This window comes from Platalea leucorodia, assembly GCF_965183815.1.
Source record: "Platalea leucorodia genome assembly, chromosome: 1".
In the NCBI taxonomy this organism is placed as follows: domain Eukaryota; kingdom Metazoa; phylum Chordata; class Aves; order Pelecaniformes; family Threskiornithidae; genus Platalea; species Platalea leucorodia.
The window spans coordinates 34,779,945-34,797,033 of NC_138823.1; the positions used below are offsets into that span (position 1 = coordinate 34,779,945).

Sequence of the window (17,089 nt, forward strand, 5' to 3'; positions counted from 1 at the left end):
AAAGGCAGAAATTTTGTGTGGCAACTGTGTTTCCGCATGGGAATCCAATCACCTGTCTCCCCAAAGTGACGAAGTTGTGGTTATGACTGAAGGTGTGACTGTTTTATTTTTTCCCTCACCCCAGGCTCTGCTCTGCCCAAAGAAAGGCATGCACCCTACTGCCCATCAGCAGAGCAGGGAGCTAGCTTGCCACCCAGGCTCTACAGCACCCAACAGACTTCCCATGGGCTCCTGAGGCAACTGCTGGGGACCATGGGCCAGGCAGGGGACATGGAGAGCTGCTGCAAGAAAGCATCCCACCTGTGTGGAAAAGGATACTACAGTTGCATTGACACAATTTTGTTTCAAATGTCTCCCTCAGCAGTTCTGCATGTCCTTAATTTCAGAAATGGCCTTACTCCACTTTGTTCTGATAACCCCAGCTGTAGGTATTGCAAGGCCTTTCTGTGTTACTGCTTTGGTGCTTTTAAGGAAAGGCAATGCAAGTCTATCTTAAACCTCTGAGTGACTTGGAGTCCCATTACAGTCCAAGTCTACTTGCACTTCAGTTTCAATTCTGAAAAACGGTTAATGCCAGTATTGCAAAATCTATATAAAGCTTCTTCCAATGCCCCCCTGCCACCACCTGCAAAAAAAGGAGTTATACATCAAAGGCTCTTTTTCTCCCTCATCAATTAACTAGATTTCCCAATTGGAACTCCCAAGTTGACCATTAGTCTTATGAGGCAAAAAAATGTGTAATATAAAAACCTGCTCGTTCCCAAAAAATGTAGCTAGGAACATTTGCACTAGAAACATTTACCACAACAGCAAAGAGTTAGTTGGATTGCGTAAAAGGTGGTGGCTTTTTTATAATTACTTCCTGACACAGAGTTCCCCATTAAAATGAGAAAGCAATCTGTTCCCAAAGACCCTGGTCAAAAAAATGACCAGAAGATTTATCCGTAAACTCCCAATGCAATTAATGGAAGTTGTGTGCCTAAACTGCCTTTACAGCTTTCGAAACCTCAGACTATGTCTACTGCTTTGTCCTAAACTTGCAATGTTTAGATCAGAGAAAAAAAAAGTAAATTTTGGGTAGCTGTTATTTTTTTCTTCTAGAGGCAGGACAAACAATCCAAAAATAAAGGCTGTCAAAGGTACTCTTACTATGTAAATTAATTTTATTCAAAACAGATTAAAAAAACTAACAAAGCTTGCCTAACTACATGAGGTAGTACATGTAGCAAAACAGAAGGCAGAATATAGTATTCTGAAATACGAAGAATACGAGTAAGTTTACAAGTTGGAAGGAAATAAATTCAACAACAGAAACAAAAAATACCAAAAATAAAGTTTAACAGCTTTTCAGTCTTAAAGCACCAATACACTTTTCATAGAAAGAAACATAGTATCACCACTACATGTTCTTCATATACCATAATATGGTAAAATCAATGCACAAGGCTGTTCACCATAAATACATTTTTAAAAATGGTGAAGCAACAAATGACATAATCATCACTGGGCTCCGTACCACTATACTTCCTGGCCTGCAGGAGTATTTGCCAGGTCATGAGGAGCAAGGTTAGCCTTTGTTACCATTTTCTTTAAGATTTTCTTAAACATTTACCCTCATACTAATGTATAGTATACGGATACCATGCACAGCTTAAGGCCTCAAGCTTGCAAATTTTTATGTATGTGTACAATTCTACATTTTTGCTGAAACCCAATTTAGGTAAACTGAAGGAGTCACATGGCAAAAATAAAGCATGTATGTGTGCAGAGCTGCATTACAGAACTGATGGCTTATTCCTTAATTTCAGTTTACTCCACTTCTCAATATGAAAATTTTCTTAGATTCTTCCGGGTTATATATGTCTATCTCTCACTCACCCATTCCAAGATAGCTGAATATCTGTGAAGGACTAGGCCATAAGGAATTGGTTATTTGAACTAAAGAGCTTAGCAGCATCCAATAAACATTTTATTTATTAACATATTTAAGAAATAATAAACATGAATGGCCCAGTCTCTTAAAAATATTTCTTTAGAGGAAAACATGCTAATATGACCCAGGACTTCCCTATATTTTATATTTTCCATTTTACTTCAAAATAGGTATTTGTACTTATGATTAGTGTGAAATTGAAAACAGTCTATTTCTTCATTTATGCTTGCATGGCTAATGCTACTGTAAATCATCAAAAAGTTATATATATATTTGTTTTACTTTAAGGCATGATTTATTCTATTGAATTATTGGGATGGCTTCTTTTACGTACATTGGAAATAAAAACTCAGGCCTCCCTATGGTATAGTTTTAAGGTTACTGTTAGTGGCATACATAAAGCACCATACAATAATATATTCAGATGAAGAAAACAAAGAACATTTATGAGCTTTGAATTAACTGTATAGGAGTAACTGCTAAGAAAATATAGCAATATTTAACACAGGATTCAAAATATTGTTATATATCAGATTTTCAAATGAATTTTTCTCCCATGTTTACTTTTACAGATTTTTTTCATTAAGATATATATGTAATTTAAACTTTTTGGTGGAAAGCAGTATACATCTTCTGTACAATAATGTTACAGCTTTATACAAACTTTAGGAATTATAAGAAATGGCCTTTATTATTCTCTTCCAAGTGCTCTGGTTTCACTTGCTTGTTTTACATTTTACTTGCTAGACTCAAACAACAGCAAATACTCTGAATGCCTTGCTTCCTGGAGGATTCTGTAAACTGAAACATAAAAACATTCCTGATGTTATTTTTAAGACTGCAATACTCCAGTGATGACTTTTGTGAATTGTTAAACACAATTGTAGGATCCTGCCACTCTTCCTGTGACTACGTGTACCTTTAACCATCTAAGAACTTTTTTTAAAGCTATTACAAATTAAAATTACATAAATTTCAGATTAATTTTTCTTCCAAGCAGCTTATTAGGAACAAATCATAACATAAAAAAATTCAAGTAATCCTTTGCAATGAGGGATTTGGTTTCAAGAATAAAGTTCTATTGAAGCAAAATACTAAAAAAAGTTTTTAGGAAAAAGAGAAAGCATGCATCTTATGCTCACTATTTTAATAACTATATTCAGATAGAACTTGCAGACCCAGGAGATCACTTGTTTGTTAGTTGCTTCTAAAGAGAATTAATATTTTACAAAAACAAAGGAAATGCCTTCTGAATGGATAAATACCTGGCTTCAAAAGAAATGAAACAAAAATACCCAACTGCAATGAAATTTTTTTAGAATAAATATTTTTGTCTTATAAACTGAACTAGCATGTTATATTTAATATTCCCATTGTTTTCTCTTTTGCAAACCCTGTCTGAGGCATATCTGGGAATGAAAGGGAAATGGAGGTGAAAGTAAGGAAAGACACAATGAAACAGGTTGCCTGCGACGGCATTACAATCCATCTTATTCTGCTTCACAGAAAACTTGAACGGGACTATTTTCCAAACCACTGACCTTCCAAACTTTACCAAGATGGTAAAGTACAAATAATGATTAAATTTGCACCACTTTTCCTGGCTACATCTCTACTCAATGAGGAGATTTAGATGGAGAACAAAAGTGTCACTAAGGAAGCACTCTTTCTGAGAGAATTGGATGGTCATGTGGAAAGGCCAAAGAGTAGGTAAACTAAGTCATTCACTAAGCAAAGGAAATCTGTATTTTACAAGTTTCCAGGTTTGTTGAAAGGTTTGAGGGAAAGAGGCAAGACATCCCCCTACACCCCATTAAAAAAAAAAAACAAACCAACCACTCATTTTTTCCTACTTCCCAGTTCTCTACAGAAACTTTTAGAGGTTTTTTCCCCACACAAATTTCTTGCAAAGCCTACAGTTTTAGAGGTAACAATCATTCTTAGCTCTACAGGACTAAAAGAGTGGTACAAGAGTTTTTTTAAGGTAATTTCTCTTTCTTCCTTTAGAACCTGGTGAACTCTTTCCGGGATTAAATTTAATCTGCAACATGCAGCCATATGTTATCATCATGATAACGTACAAATACACTGAATACAACTAAATGAACTTTCACAGTATCTCCATGTCTTTCAGAAAAACACTGTTAAAAACAGTCAAACCATTAAAAAAAAGAAATTAAAAAAATATGTTTTAATGATTGTGAATGTTAATGTTTGTGAATATTATTTATGATCATAATGATTTACTGATTTTCATCATGAACCAATGAACTTGCATCAGCTACTAGTACTGTCTACTGCAGATCCTCTAACTTGGACAGAATAAATCATTAATGTTAATTTTGAAAAAATCCTGAAGAAAGCAAAGGCAATTTTCTTATCAAATATTGTGTTAGTTGCAACAGAACCGGCAAAGTAAACAAGAGGGTTATTTTATTTCATAAGCAGCTTTTTAGAGTAATGATTTATGAGCTTAGAGGAGGCAGGCAGCTCTGGTACCACAGCTTCTCCAAAGTCAGCACAGCTGTTACACAAGCTCTGTAAATCACCCATGTTGGCCTATTTGTTTGGTTTCTAGCACTGCCTCAGGTACAAACAGACACAATGCAAGACTTTTTGTAAATCTTAACGAGGTGAAGGGTAAAGTGTAATTTTTGAAACTGGGCTCTGTACCTTTCTGAATATATCCCATTTTGAAAGGAAGCAACGTACACCTTTCTTTTGTCTATTGGCATAACATCAACGTAACCGCCCTGGTCGCGGACTACACCAGCATGTACTGCTGCCCGGCAGATACTGGATATCTAAGAAAGAATGAGAAGATTAGTTTTCATTCATCCTTTTATTTCAAAATTGTTTAGAAGAAAACTAATAAAGACATTTAAACCAAGTTCTAGGAAACATAAAATAATTATATTTATTGTATGACTAGTTTTATTAATCTTACAGTATTTAATTCAGTTTCATAGGAATTAGGCCAATTTATAGCAGCACAGATACTGCCTCTTCAAAAATCTCCTGCAGCATGACCCCAAAGTCATTTAATTCAGGCTATTTCAGTTCAAGGACCAGGAACATGTTTGAATTCTTGAGCCTTTCAAAATGTTGGGGCTCTATCAGCCTTCACTTCAACAGCAGAGAGGTAGTAAAACTCAAGCCTTAGTCCCATTAATTATTATAGATCAGGAGATTCACTTTAATCTCCAGCCAGAGCCAAACAGGGGAACCATAGAACAGCAAAGGCACACTGCAGTCATATGTTTCTAGGAGGATGTCATACCCCAAAGGTGAAGGATAGACCGCAATAATTCCATCTCTAGCAGCAAAACCTCAAACAGCAGTTCCATATTCAAAGGGAACACCACAGTTTCCTACCCAGGCATGGGAAAATATTAAAAGCTAATTAGATTAAAGGTATAATCTGAGCATCAAACAGAAGGCAGAGATCTAAAATCATCCCTTAGCTATGACAGTGGATTAATGGCAGACTAATGGCTTTGGCTTCTTAACCGTGAGTGAGGCAATAGTCAGGAGGTAAAGACTTCAAAATTGCTTGAAAACAATAATTTTTAAATCAGGGTCTAATTCCACAAACTTTACATAGGCAAAATTCTCTGTGAAGTTAACAGCAGTTTCATCTGAGTGAAACCTAGATTCTCTGGCTACTAGTTCCTCTCACGAACCTATGTAGCATAAATAATATCCACAGAAGGACTGATCAGTGACAATCTTGATAATGTTCATTTAAATAATTGATTTAAACTTGCTGTTCTCTACTACTCTTTCAGCATTTTAAAAATTAATTGCCAGAAGAATGAAAATTCTTAGACATGCAGAATGTAGGTCCCAGTCTTCAATACACAGCACAGCACAGTGTAGCTCCAGCTCCAGTGAGTCTCCACTTGAAGCCAAGTTGTTTTGTGGAAAAAGTCTTCACTGCAATAGGTCTCTCCTCAACCAACCTTAAAAACTTAGCCAATATAAATATCAATAGCTGTTCACACAGACCACTATTTAAACAAGAACTGCATTTCTTCCAATTATAATTGGAATAATTTCTATCTGTTACCGTAGCTATTTTGTAATCTCAATGCTATATAAAATCAGGAATTTAAAATAGCAATGATTTTCCTACTCTCATTCCAAGCATAGAACTTGCCAGTTTCACTGTTACATAGTTTGTCTTTTAATGTAGCAACATTTCTAGGAGCAAAGATTTGAAATTGTTTATGCAAAGAATCTTTTGCAAAGTCACTTTAGAGTTTTTCTCTTCACACTGCTGGTTGCAGTTTTTGAAAATGCCAGAAGGGATGCCATTTATGCTCCTCTGTACTTTTTTCTCCTCCTCCCAGGGCTACAAGACTTTTGTTATATCCTGAACACCAGTAGTCGCCTTATTTTTAGGATTATAGTGTCCTTTATGTATTCATACTATGGGAGTGACTTAAGATCAGATTGATCATGTGCAATTTCAAATATACAGGGGAAAAAATGGCCTCTGCAATACAGGATTACAGTCTAAAGAAACAAAAGATGAGATTTACAAGCAATTAACTGCAGTGAAGAACTAGAACACTATTAATTACTAGTACTGTAATATAGTAGCAACTTTGTTTTCAGTTCACATTGGAGATATAAAAAAACCTAGAGGTACAATTAGGGAAAAGAAAGATCAAAGTTGGTCACCTCTGTAATAGTAACCAAAAGGCTACACTTTGTGTACATCATTAGATAGGCAGATATCTGGCTATTCCAATGTTACCTGGAAGTTTCCAGCCAAGTAAAAAAGAAAGGAAAAGTCAAGGGATGGAGATTTTGACAGAAGAGGCTGAGTACTTGTTGGAAACTATTTCCAGTAAAGGATGGCGTCATTGTTAGGACTGGTACCACAACTGGTTACCGGATCAATGAAGCACGGCTAAGCTAATGCACAAGATTTTAAAGCTAAAGGCAAGGCACTTATATGGGACATGTGAAAAATAAACTGCTATTCTGATTCTGCTTTCCACATGAGATTGGAGAACAAATGTGCATACCTTTTGAATATATGAACAATTAAATAAGTACAAATACATAATTATGAATTAGCTTGTAAGAATACAGATGAATAAATGCATATAGTTTTATCAATATATACAGAATATAATTTTTTTGAGAAAGTATTATCTGCTTTGAGCTTTCAAGAACTTCTCACTGGCTTGGCAATCTGCATCTAAAGGGAATCAGATTCCAGTACTGATGCCATAATATTTCCTATAATTAATAATATTATGTCATCCTGATCACAATTCCTTGAACTGTTAAGGTGAACCTCCTGTTAATTTAAGCAGAGCAGGATTTCACAATTAGCTCTATCACAAATTTCAGCATATTATTGGTATTTTATATTAGCAGTCTTATGCCACTCTCTGGAAGTCTTCATCAGAGATTTGGGTTTGTTTCTTTAATTTTGATGAACTCACTCCAAAGGATATATAAGGCAGTATTTTTAAGTTAACATAAACATTTCATACAGCATTATATGACCCCACTTTATTGCTGTGCTGTGAACCCTCTGAAATTCGTTAGTATTTAACAGGCCATAGAACCTGAATACCAAGCTGCTTAATTATTTTCCTTCTTCAGCTACTCAGCAAAATACCAAGTATCTACCACAGCATAGCAGTACTCTGCAAAGGCATTTTAACCACAAGCGTCTCTCCCTCACCAACACAGGACCATACAACTATTTAATAGCTTTTTTACATCATATTGCTTACATTTCACCACAGTTGAGAATTATGAATACTTCTGCACAAGTATTAGGGAAATATTTCCATATATGGTTACTGAAACAAAAATTAATATGGCCAAAGTCCTCAGATGGTATGAAATTATACAACTCCTTCAAATTCTTTAGATAAGAGACCTTTGTTGATCTCTAGCCCCCAAAAGGAGGCTCAATTTTTTTGTAGAATTGCTCAGTCAACACCCATAATGTAGAGTCACTACTGGTAAGAGATTGTCTTTGGGAAAATGTTGCCTACTGTGAAAACAACAGGATAAATATAAACCTTAATTTCTTTAGAAATTCTTATAAGGCAACCAGAATGTAGTTAAGAACTTCTACCATCTACACATCTAAGGTGGGTCCACTAAAATAAAATTTTACCAAAAAAATCTGCAAGTGAAAGAATTTTCAGCTCAACTATTGCAGCCTCTCCTTCTCTCTATGAAAATGTTTATTATTTTGGTACCTCGATAATCCACAGACTAACAGCAAAAACAGAGGACAATCTCTGTACAGGCAGGTACTGCAAGACCATCTCCAGCAGAGTTCAGACAACCACACTGGGCCTGACATGATTCAGTTCTTGGGAAGGTTTTTATTTTATTTCACAAATGAGGTTATATTGAAAAGTGCTTTAAAAATGCAGATATTGTTAAAATGCTTGTCAACATGACATGATTTTGAAATTCCAGAAATAAGACTCAAAAAGTTTTAGACAAAATGGATTAACCGAAGTTGGAAGGTGGAACCAACTCTTCAGCACAAGATAGGAGGAAACTTTCTTTTTTGCTCGCCTCCCAACAAGACAAAGCATCGCCATGTGGAAAGTCTTAGCAGTGGGGCCAGCAGAGACACAAAGCACAAAGGTGGCAATGTGTTTGGGCCATATGCAGAATGACTAATTTGTACTTCTGTCTGCTGAGAACAACACATACTACAGTTTTTATTCATATCATAATAGCTCTATTCAGAAGGAAACTAATTGTACCATAAACTCAGAATTAGAGATACTTTTGTTTTAAAGAGCTTGCAACCTACCTCAAGACAAGTGAAACAAAGGGAGATCAACTAAAGAAATAGAAGGTATAGAGCCCATGGGATGGATATTACATGAAAACTCCATACACACATAAGTTTATAGATGCTGGCTATATGAACCATGGTCACACACCAAGAGTCAATAGCTAGCAGAATGGAAGAATGGAGGATGAAATAATGGGGGGTTTTGTTTCAATCGAGTTTTTGTTTCAGTTGAGTTAGGGACAGTCATTGCAATGTCAAAGTAAAAAAAGAATGAGAGGAAAAAAAAGGGTAGAAATTCTGTGGGGCACTACTGATAAACCAGAGAACAACCCTTCTCAGGAACAGGGAGGAAAAGAAGTCACCATAAAATATTAAATGAATTTAAGAATGAATGTCTGATCAGACCAAAGCCAGAAAAGGAAAAGTTTAACTAGATTTTCATGAATACTACAAAAATGGTCTTGTAAAAATATCTTTTTGCATTAGTGACATCTATTAATGTTATTTGCTTTTTGTCTTAATATCTCTGCAACATCTTCATTTACTGACTGCAAGTGTTCGATTCTCTGTATCTATGAACAGATCTGTCTGTGAATACATGAAAAACTGAAAAAGAGGATACACTTATGAAATAAATTATTCTCTATAAACACTTCACCTGAAACTAGTTCAGTAATAAATTATAAAACACAGAATACCCAATCATATTATTTAGTGAAAATTTCAACAAAAAAGTATCTTAGCTTTAAAATAATTTAAATGTTGGCAACACAGGAACATTATAGAAAATTGCATAATGCTGACACCATTGATGGGAACATCTATACAAATATAGGCAAGACACTATCTATAGCTGAGGTAGGTGCCCTAGGACCCTACTGTAGGAAATGATGAGGAATAGACATCTCTATTAGGCAATTAATCTCATACTGAGGTAGACGCTCTGAGAAGGTCAAATGAATTCTGTTCTACAGATGCCTATTTATCTCCTTTACTACTATACTGTATGTACTACAAACTACTATAAACATAACCTAGAATAGCATCTTCAGTGTAGATATCTACCCTGACAGCATCTGAAGTTGATAAGATGACTCCCATCCTTGGTTGCTTACCTGTATTTACGTCCATTTTTTCCTAAAAGCAGTATGGCTGCACACATTTCTATACAATGGAGATGAATAATGAGATAATACATCTAAAATAATTTTAAAGCATAACTCTCTAATACTAATTAAAGTCACCTGGGACTTCTCCAACCAAAGCAAGTACATATTCTGAGATGTTCTCCTGTGTAAGTTAAACAGAAATGGGTCTTCTTTCTCCTACAACAAAATCGTTTCTAACTCGCTAGGAAACTTCAGCTGTAACCTTTGATTGCAACCACAGGACTGAAAGAAAATTATCTTCCACAAAATGGACTTTTACTGAATCTATTTTCACTGCCCCTCTTATACACATTAAGGACTCAGTGCCACATGCACAAATCAATTTACTTCCTGAAGTGGAAGCACTTCTCACACATCTACTCATGGACAAGGGTGTTTTTAAGACAAGTTACTCAGGTAATCTAATGGACATTAGTTAGTTTCAAAATAATGATGAATAAATATTTGCATATTATTTTCACACATTTCAAAGTGCTGGAAAGTAGTGAAAATCATCACCTGACCCAGCTGGTTGCCATACTATTCCTTATGACAGCTAAAAGACCGTTAAAACATACAGTTTACTGGCAAAAATGTGAACTGCTCTCTCTGCCGCTACATCCTGGCTTCTCCATAGAGAGATGACAAAGGAGAGGCATAAAAAAGAACTTTCTTTTCATTATTTCTACCCACTTCAGACCCAAACATGATGTAGAGAAGACAGAAAGAAAAAGCTGACTAGGAAACAGAATGACAAAAAAAATACAGTATTAGTCTGTTAAAATAATATGACAATGTGAGATACTTCACACAAATATATCAAAATCCTACTGCAAGTATGTAGCTATCTGCACAGAGAAGAAATCTCCAAAATAATGAGACTGTGGACATTTATTTTCAGAATAATTTTTTTTGGCTAATTTAATCTGACAGACATTATGGTTGCATCAGGGTCTAAAGAGCAAGGTTTTAAATGAGTATACACTGCCAATGCTGAACAAATCAGTGGGAATTTTGATAAAAAATTGAAAATATGGGTCCAGACACTACTGAAGTCTACACTGAATTTTCAAAAATCTTTCCATATCTTCAGCAGCTGAGTACTACTAACTTAAATGGGAGCCCCTGAAAAAGAACTGAAAAGACTAAAAAATGAGCATATGGAGGAAAACTGGACACCTGTATTATATCTTATTATCAATACTTTATAGCTTTTCATAGGATTTTATATTTCATTATATAATGCAATGTAAATCACTATACTTACATCAGAATAAATTTGTGTTCCAATTACACGAGCATAGTGTGGATTTGCCTGCATACAGTTGCGAGGACAATACACCCTGAAATATCAAAAATAAACCACACCCAGTTAGGAAGAATGATATCAGAGTATTACTATATCATAGTCAACATCAGCATTATTAGAGTATAAATCAATTTGATGATGCATACATATGGGTCCATACTGATACGAAAAGGCTGTTGGTTTTTGAGGCTTTGACAATACAGGTGAAAGCATTGCTGATGTAAGTTGTGTTTCATAATAAAGTGCTTGAAAACATACTTCAACAGGTCTGGTCTTCCCTTTGGATAAGCAGATTGTGTTCTTGTTCAACGTATGTGTGGCCAGTAGAAAAGCCACTGAGAAAAGAGACTGTTCACCCATACTATTATTAGTTTCTACAGCATCCTATACAAACTGTACAGTTTAATACCTTCACAGGACAAGCATATCTGAATGAGGACCTGCTATTACGCTGATGACCTGGTGATGTAAGCCAATTTAGCAACTTATACTGAGGGTGAGCACTTGGCATCTGGGGCTAAAAAGAAAAACTTTGGAAGGTAATGAGATTCCCAGCTGGTTCTAGGAAATCAGAAATCCACTGAAACAAAGACTGTCTTTATTCAACTGCATTTTGTTAACCCTTGAGAAAAACTCTATCTGTGCCTGCTATAGCTCCAAAATGCACGGGAAAAACATGTGGGAAGCATCTTGTTTGGTAATTGTGATATGCTACAAGGAAGAAGTGCCAGTCAGCTCCAGGTCTACTCTGAGCTGTTTCATTTAAAAAATGGGTCATGCCCCTATTGACTTTGGAGCCATCCTACACAGGGCAGCCCTGGGCAAGCATTCTTCTCTGGGATGCCATCCATGCTCTAGTCAATGTTCGGCATGTCACACCACTTGGGCATGCTACAGTCTTACTAGATGGGTAATTAAAACAGGCTGATGCAGCTAGGAAAGAGATTTTTGTCTGAAGGAAACAAGATGTCAAAGAGGCCTTTTGAAGACCTGGTGATTTATGATTAGGGCATGAGAGGGAAAAACGAGGTTGTGCAATCAATGCCATAGCTGATTACTGCTTGTAACTCCTGAGACAACATTTTCAGAATTAAGTTAAGAGCATGCACAGAATCTTGAATGAATCACTGCTGTTGTGAAGTTCCTTAAGTTGATGTATCAGAATTAGTCAGTCATTCTCAACCTTATTTTTATTTTTAAATTTTCTTAAAGACAGACCCTATTTTTCTCTTAATGAAGCTAGTTTTAGTTTTTAATAATGAAGAAAAAAAGAAAAAGATAGAAGTATGAGACTGTACCCATCCATTCCCGCATTCCGCTCCTTCGCTTACTTCTCCACATCTTCCAGCTAGAAAGCCAGGAGTCATAGCCAAACACCAAACAAGTCCACGGACCCAAGTGCTACATCAAGGGATGTTTTCCTAGCAGTTCTGGCTTTGTACTTGCTTCCTGTATTGGCTGTAGGATTGCTATGAAAGTAATCCTGTGGATATCTCCAGCTTAGCTTGTGGTAAATCATGCTACAGTGTATTTACCTTTGACTCATCTATGGTTTTAAGAACTGTTACCGATTTCCTTCCTCAAAATATTGCGGCACAGGCTCCTTTCGAAGAGTTAAACGTAGGCTTCAAAGAAATGGCACATATATTTAAAGCTGTTAACTGACCTGAAGACCACACCTTATCTTAACAATACATATTGCAATTTTTTTGCAAACATATTTGCTCACTCTATCCTCCAAAATTCCCAAACAAGTTGATAACTTCTGATGATAAATGTCTGTATCATATCCTTTTATTGTATCTGTTTCACCAGCAAATAAACTGAAATAAAATGTATTTTGCCCAAGGTCCATAGATTTAGTAATGGACAATGAAAAAGAAAAATGCGTTTCACCTCACACTCTTTGGTCTAACCAACAATGATTTCACTAAGATTTGCCAAGGGACCAAAGAAAGATCATTATGGGCAAAAGTGAGATTCTCCTAACGAAAAAGCCTATAAACCATCTTTACCTACCTTAGACCAAAGACTAAAACACCGGTAAAACATTTCTGGCTTCACTTGTACAGCTACTGTTGTCACCTTTATCAATGACAACTATAGGTAATTAGTAACTGACAGAAAATATGGCAGCACTTTGAATTAATAAGACTCAAAGAATTTTACCTTGGGCAGTGTGAGGCTGGTTTTTGGAATGGGCACAATTGTTCCACTGTTGTTTCACAGGTGATAGCTTGAACTGAAGAAAGTAAAACAGAAACGAATAAATGTGTGCTATTTAGAAAAAACATAACTCGAAGTAATACTGAGTTTATAAGAAATAAATGCTAACCTGTTACTTTAGAGACAGTGAAGGAGTTAGCAGACTGGTATTTTCTGAAAAAGAAATAATAGAAATAGTCAGTAAATAACACCTCTCAATGATTTCTTCTATCTAGGAGAATTGTTATTAGAGAATTTAGAGAAAAAAACACAAGACATTGTCCTCAATCAATTTTTATTCACTGCATCCCCTCTCCCCAGTTGTGCATCTATTGCAATGACACATTTACTTCGTACTCCTAGTGAATCTGTTTGAAAACGAGGAATCCATGTTAAACTCTTTCACTAATTTAATTTGCTAAGAGAATACATGTGCTAGGAACAAATTATGCAATCTATTTGTCCCTCAAAATGTAGCAACCAAAACCTGTGGTTGAGAATTGCCTAGAAGCATCCATCTACCAGAAGAGATCATTCGCTTTCCCGCAAAGGTTCATTCCTACAAACAGCTCCAACACTGAAAAGAGTTTCTCCTGGCAGCCTTTTCAAAAAAGTCAGTAAATTTCACTTCTGGATCTTGTGTCTATGTTAAATTATCATCAGTATCACTATAAACCCAGTATAACATGTAACAGTCTGTTTTTCTCAGTAATTATACGCTGCTCGGATGTATGTTTCCTGTTGTTATATAAAATCAGGTACATACATTCTGTTATTACATTACAACTGATAAACACTTCTATTTTACTCCTTTTTTATCTCCTATTTTACTTCTCTTTTACTCCTCTTAACTCATTGGATATGCCTCTGATTCTAATATCTTTCATCTGTAACAAAGAAGCTGATGATGCCTTTGGCACCCATAAAGTTATTTATTATTTAAAAAAAAAAAAAAAAAAAAACAACAAACAAGGAAATTATTCCCTACCCACCTTTGGAACAAATTACTCCTGTGTGCTCCATAGCACTGCAATTTTTATTGCACTGGTTTATTTAGTTGTATGGCCCACCAATTTCACATTTGCTCACTTATTGGATTCCAATTTGCTTTCACGGAGTTAGCTCATACTTCTGTTGCCCTAGCGTTGTCAAACACTGATGTGGGAATAGTTCACTGTATTTTATTGTTGATTAGCTGGCTGAGATATTGTTAAAAATGGTATTCTATACTATGAAAATGCAACAGTTGAAAAAACACCTGTATTGGCAATCTTGATTATAAATCAAAGGAGCTGCAGATTAGGAAATTTGCTGTATGTTGCACTGATATTCCCTTTTCTGCCTTTCTGTTTTGCAATATGCAGTAGAGGTGAGATCTGATTCATACATAGTTTATGCAAGGCTCCATCTAGAGACACCGGCAAGAGTCAGGTAGCTGCAAGCTATCCCCGTCCTTCTGAAGGTGCAAACTTTGGTAAATCATCTTTATTTATCCCAAAGACTTTGATCTATAGACTGACTTATAAAGCTGATGCCTCATCACAGTATTTTGTAAATTCACTCTAAAAGGTGATGTCCTAAATACTACAGGACATTAATGAAGAACTATGTGATCTGTGCACACACACAGCGGCAGGAGTTTCCTGAAATATACTTGTAGATAGCAAGGCATAGATTTGGTCCTTTACCAGTCTTTTATCTATAAGGCATTTAATTTTTTTTTACATCTGAATCACAAAACCAAAATCCAAATGACCATTATTTTTCAGCAATGACACGATTATCCATGCCCACAGCAAACAAAACTAAGTGTTAATACCTCGCTTTGAGTTCTGATTCTCAGACAATAGGTACTAAACACAATCAGTAGACTGGACACTGGTACAGTTTTGTCTCAGATGGCATAGAAACACAGAGATTTCAAGTGATGGGAAATCAATGCCTTCTAGTTTGAAGATTTTCTATAGTTTAACTACTCCTACATTTATGAAAAAGCTGGCTTCTAGTATGTTAGTATCGATATAATCAAGATTTACTTCTCTCTTTGTCTCAAATAATTTAAAAAAAAGATATTTGTCTGTATCTTCATTTTTTTTTGGGGGGGGGGTGGGGGGGTAACTTAAACCACAGTCAGATCTTCAGATGACCCAAAGAAACAGATTGATATCAATGCCTTAAGTGCTACCCAGGTAGCCCAAATTATAGGCCACTGAATTTAGTCTACCTGGTCAGTGTTTCTCTCTATCCTGGATTAGGTAAATCTGTTGAAAAGAGAAATTATGAAAGGTGTCATAGCATGTGGCATTTGTTTGCACAGCAGAGTGAGAGCACAGCCTCTAACAATTACCTGTCTCCTTACCCTCAGGTTCACACCTGAGCCAAATATATCACTCAGCAAAATTCTGTTTTCTTTCAGTTTGATATTACTCATACATTAACTGTTACACACATACTACTATTACACATATACCAACTATAGACAGAAGTAAGGACAGCAATGTACATCTCTGGAGAATACATTAAGATATAGTGAAGTGTAATTTGCAAATACTAATAAAATCTCAGATTCAAACATACTAATATCAATTTTGTCCTATCATTGGATGATTACATATGGAAACAGCCAAGTATTCTCCACCTTTATGCACTGCTTTTCTGGGTTTTCTTTTAGCATGTCAACAAGTACTTGGACCTGTTTTCACATACCAGTCTTAGGGCAAGGACCTGAACAGTGTGGTACACCTCCATATGACGCTTCCACAGTATACACTATTATTCCATCACTGACCAATGCAGAAATTGTGCAAAATATTGGCACAAAATATCATATGTAAATTGTGGAATTGTGATGAAGCTATCAAACATATAGGAAGAGGTGTAATTTCTACTTGGTTCATATTGTACATATGCACACTACAAGAGGGTCACTTGCAAACACAAACTCGAAAGATTATTGCCTTGTTAGCTGTCATAGATTACTGTGTCCATGGGCCAACCCTAGAAATACTACCAGGTTTGTCCAAAACATGTAAAACAATCTAGTTCAGTGCCCATATGTACTAGTTTTCTACAATAAATATATACACTTACAAATGAATTAACTGAATACTCCAAATATTGAGATTATTTAACTACAAATACTAACTTACTGCCCAAATGGTTTTGTAAATTATTTCACCTTCTTTCGCATCATTATTGCATCACTTTCCTGTGTATCATTGGACAATGGCTCAAGTTTCAGAATGGGTACAATACCTGGATATCCACATGCCTTTTTATAGCATTTTCATATTCTTTATGATAAAAAGTATGAAGAAAATGTTATTACTGTGATATATTTTGTATGAAATAAAAAGGAACAGGTGAAAAACTTTCTATACATTTTGATTTTAAGAAAACTTACCCAATTGACTGAATGCCATTTCTGTAAGACTTGATAAAGTAATTTTTCCTTCCTTGCCTAGTGACATCAACCCAACCACCTTCATTGTCTAGGATGCCATAATGTATGGCAGCTTTACAAATACTGGATTGCTGAAAAACAGAGAAGGAAAATCAGTTCCATGTCAGACAAAGCCACTATTTCACCTTGTAATTTATTTGTGAAAAAATCAGGTTTTAATTAGAATGTGTCATTAAAAACTTGGTAGATGGTCTATTAAGTTTGATCTGGTCTATGTAGATATTATTTCAAATGAAGA

At 35.5% G+C, this 17,089-nt stretch overlaps 1 protein-coding gene across 1 annotated transcript in view; it reads right to left on the reverse strand.

Moving 5' to 3' along the window:
* Window positions 1-1,340: 1,340 nt before the first annotated feature.
* CRISPLD1 (cysteine rich secretory protein LCCL domain containing 1) overlaps window positions 1,341-17,089 on the reverse strand; it is a 45,067-nt gene continuing 29,318 nt past the window's right edge. The window contains exons 10-15 of the mRNA XM_082309567.1: window positions 16,792-16,922; window positions 13,519-13,562; window positions 13,353-13,425; window positions 11,142-11,217; window positions 4,607-4,737; window positions 1,341-2,734 (exon numbers count right to left, since the gene is read on the reverse strand). Coding sequence (XP_082165693.1) covers window positions 2,683-2,734; window positions 4,607-4,737; window positions 11,142-11,217; window positions 13,353-13,425; window positions 13,519-13,562; window positions 16,792-16,922 — 507 coding nt within the window. The 3' untranslated portion in view covers window positions 1,341-2,682. The remainder of the gene's footprint in view (window positions 2,735-4,606; window positions 4,738-11,141; window positions 11,218-13,352; window positions 13,426-13,518; window positions 13,563-16,791; window positions 16,923-17,089) is intronic.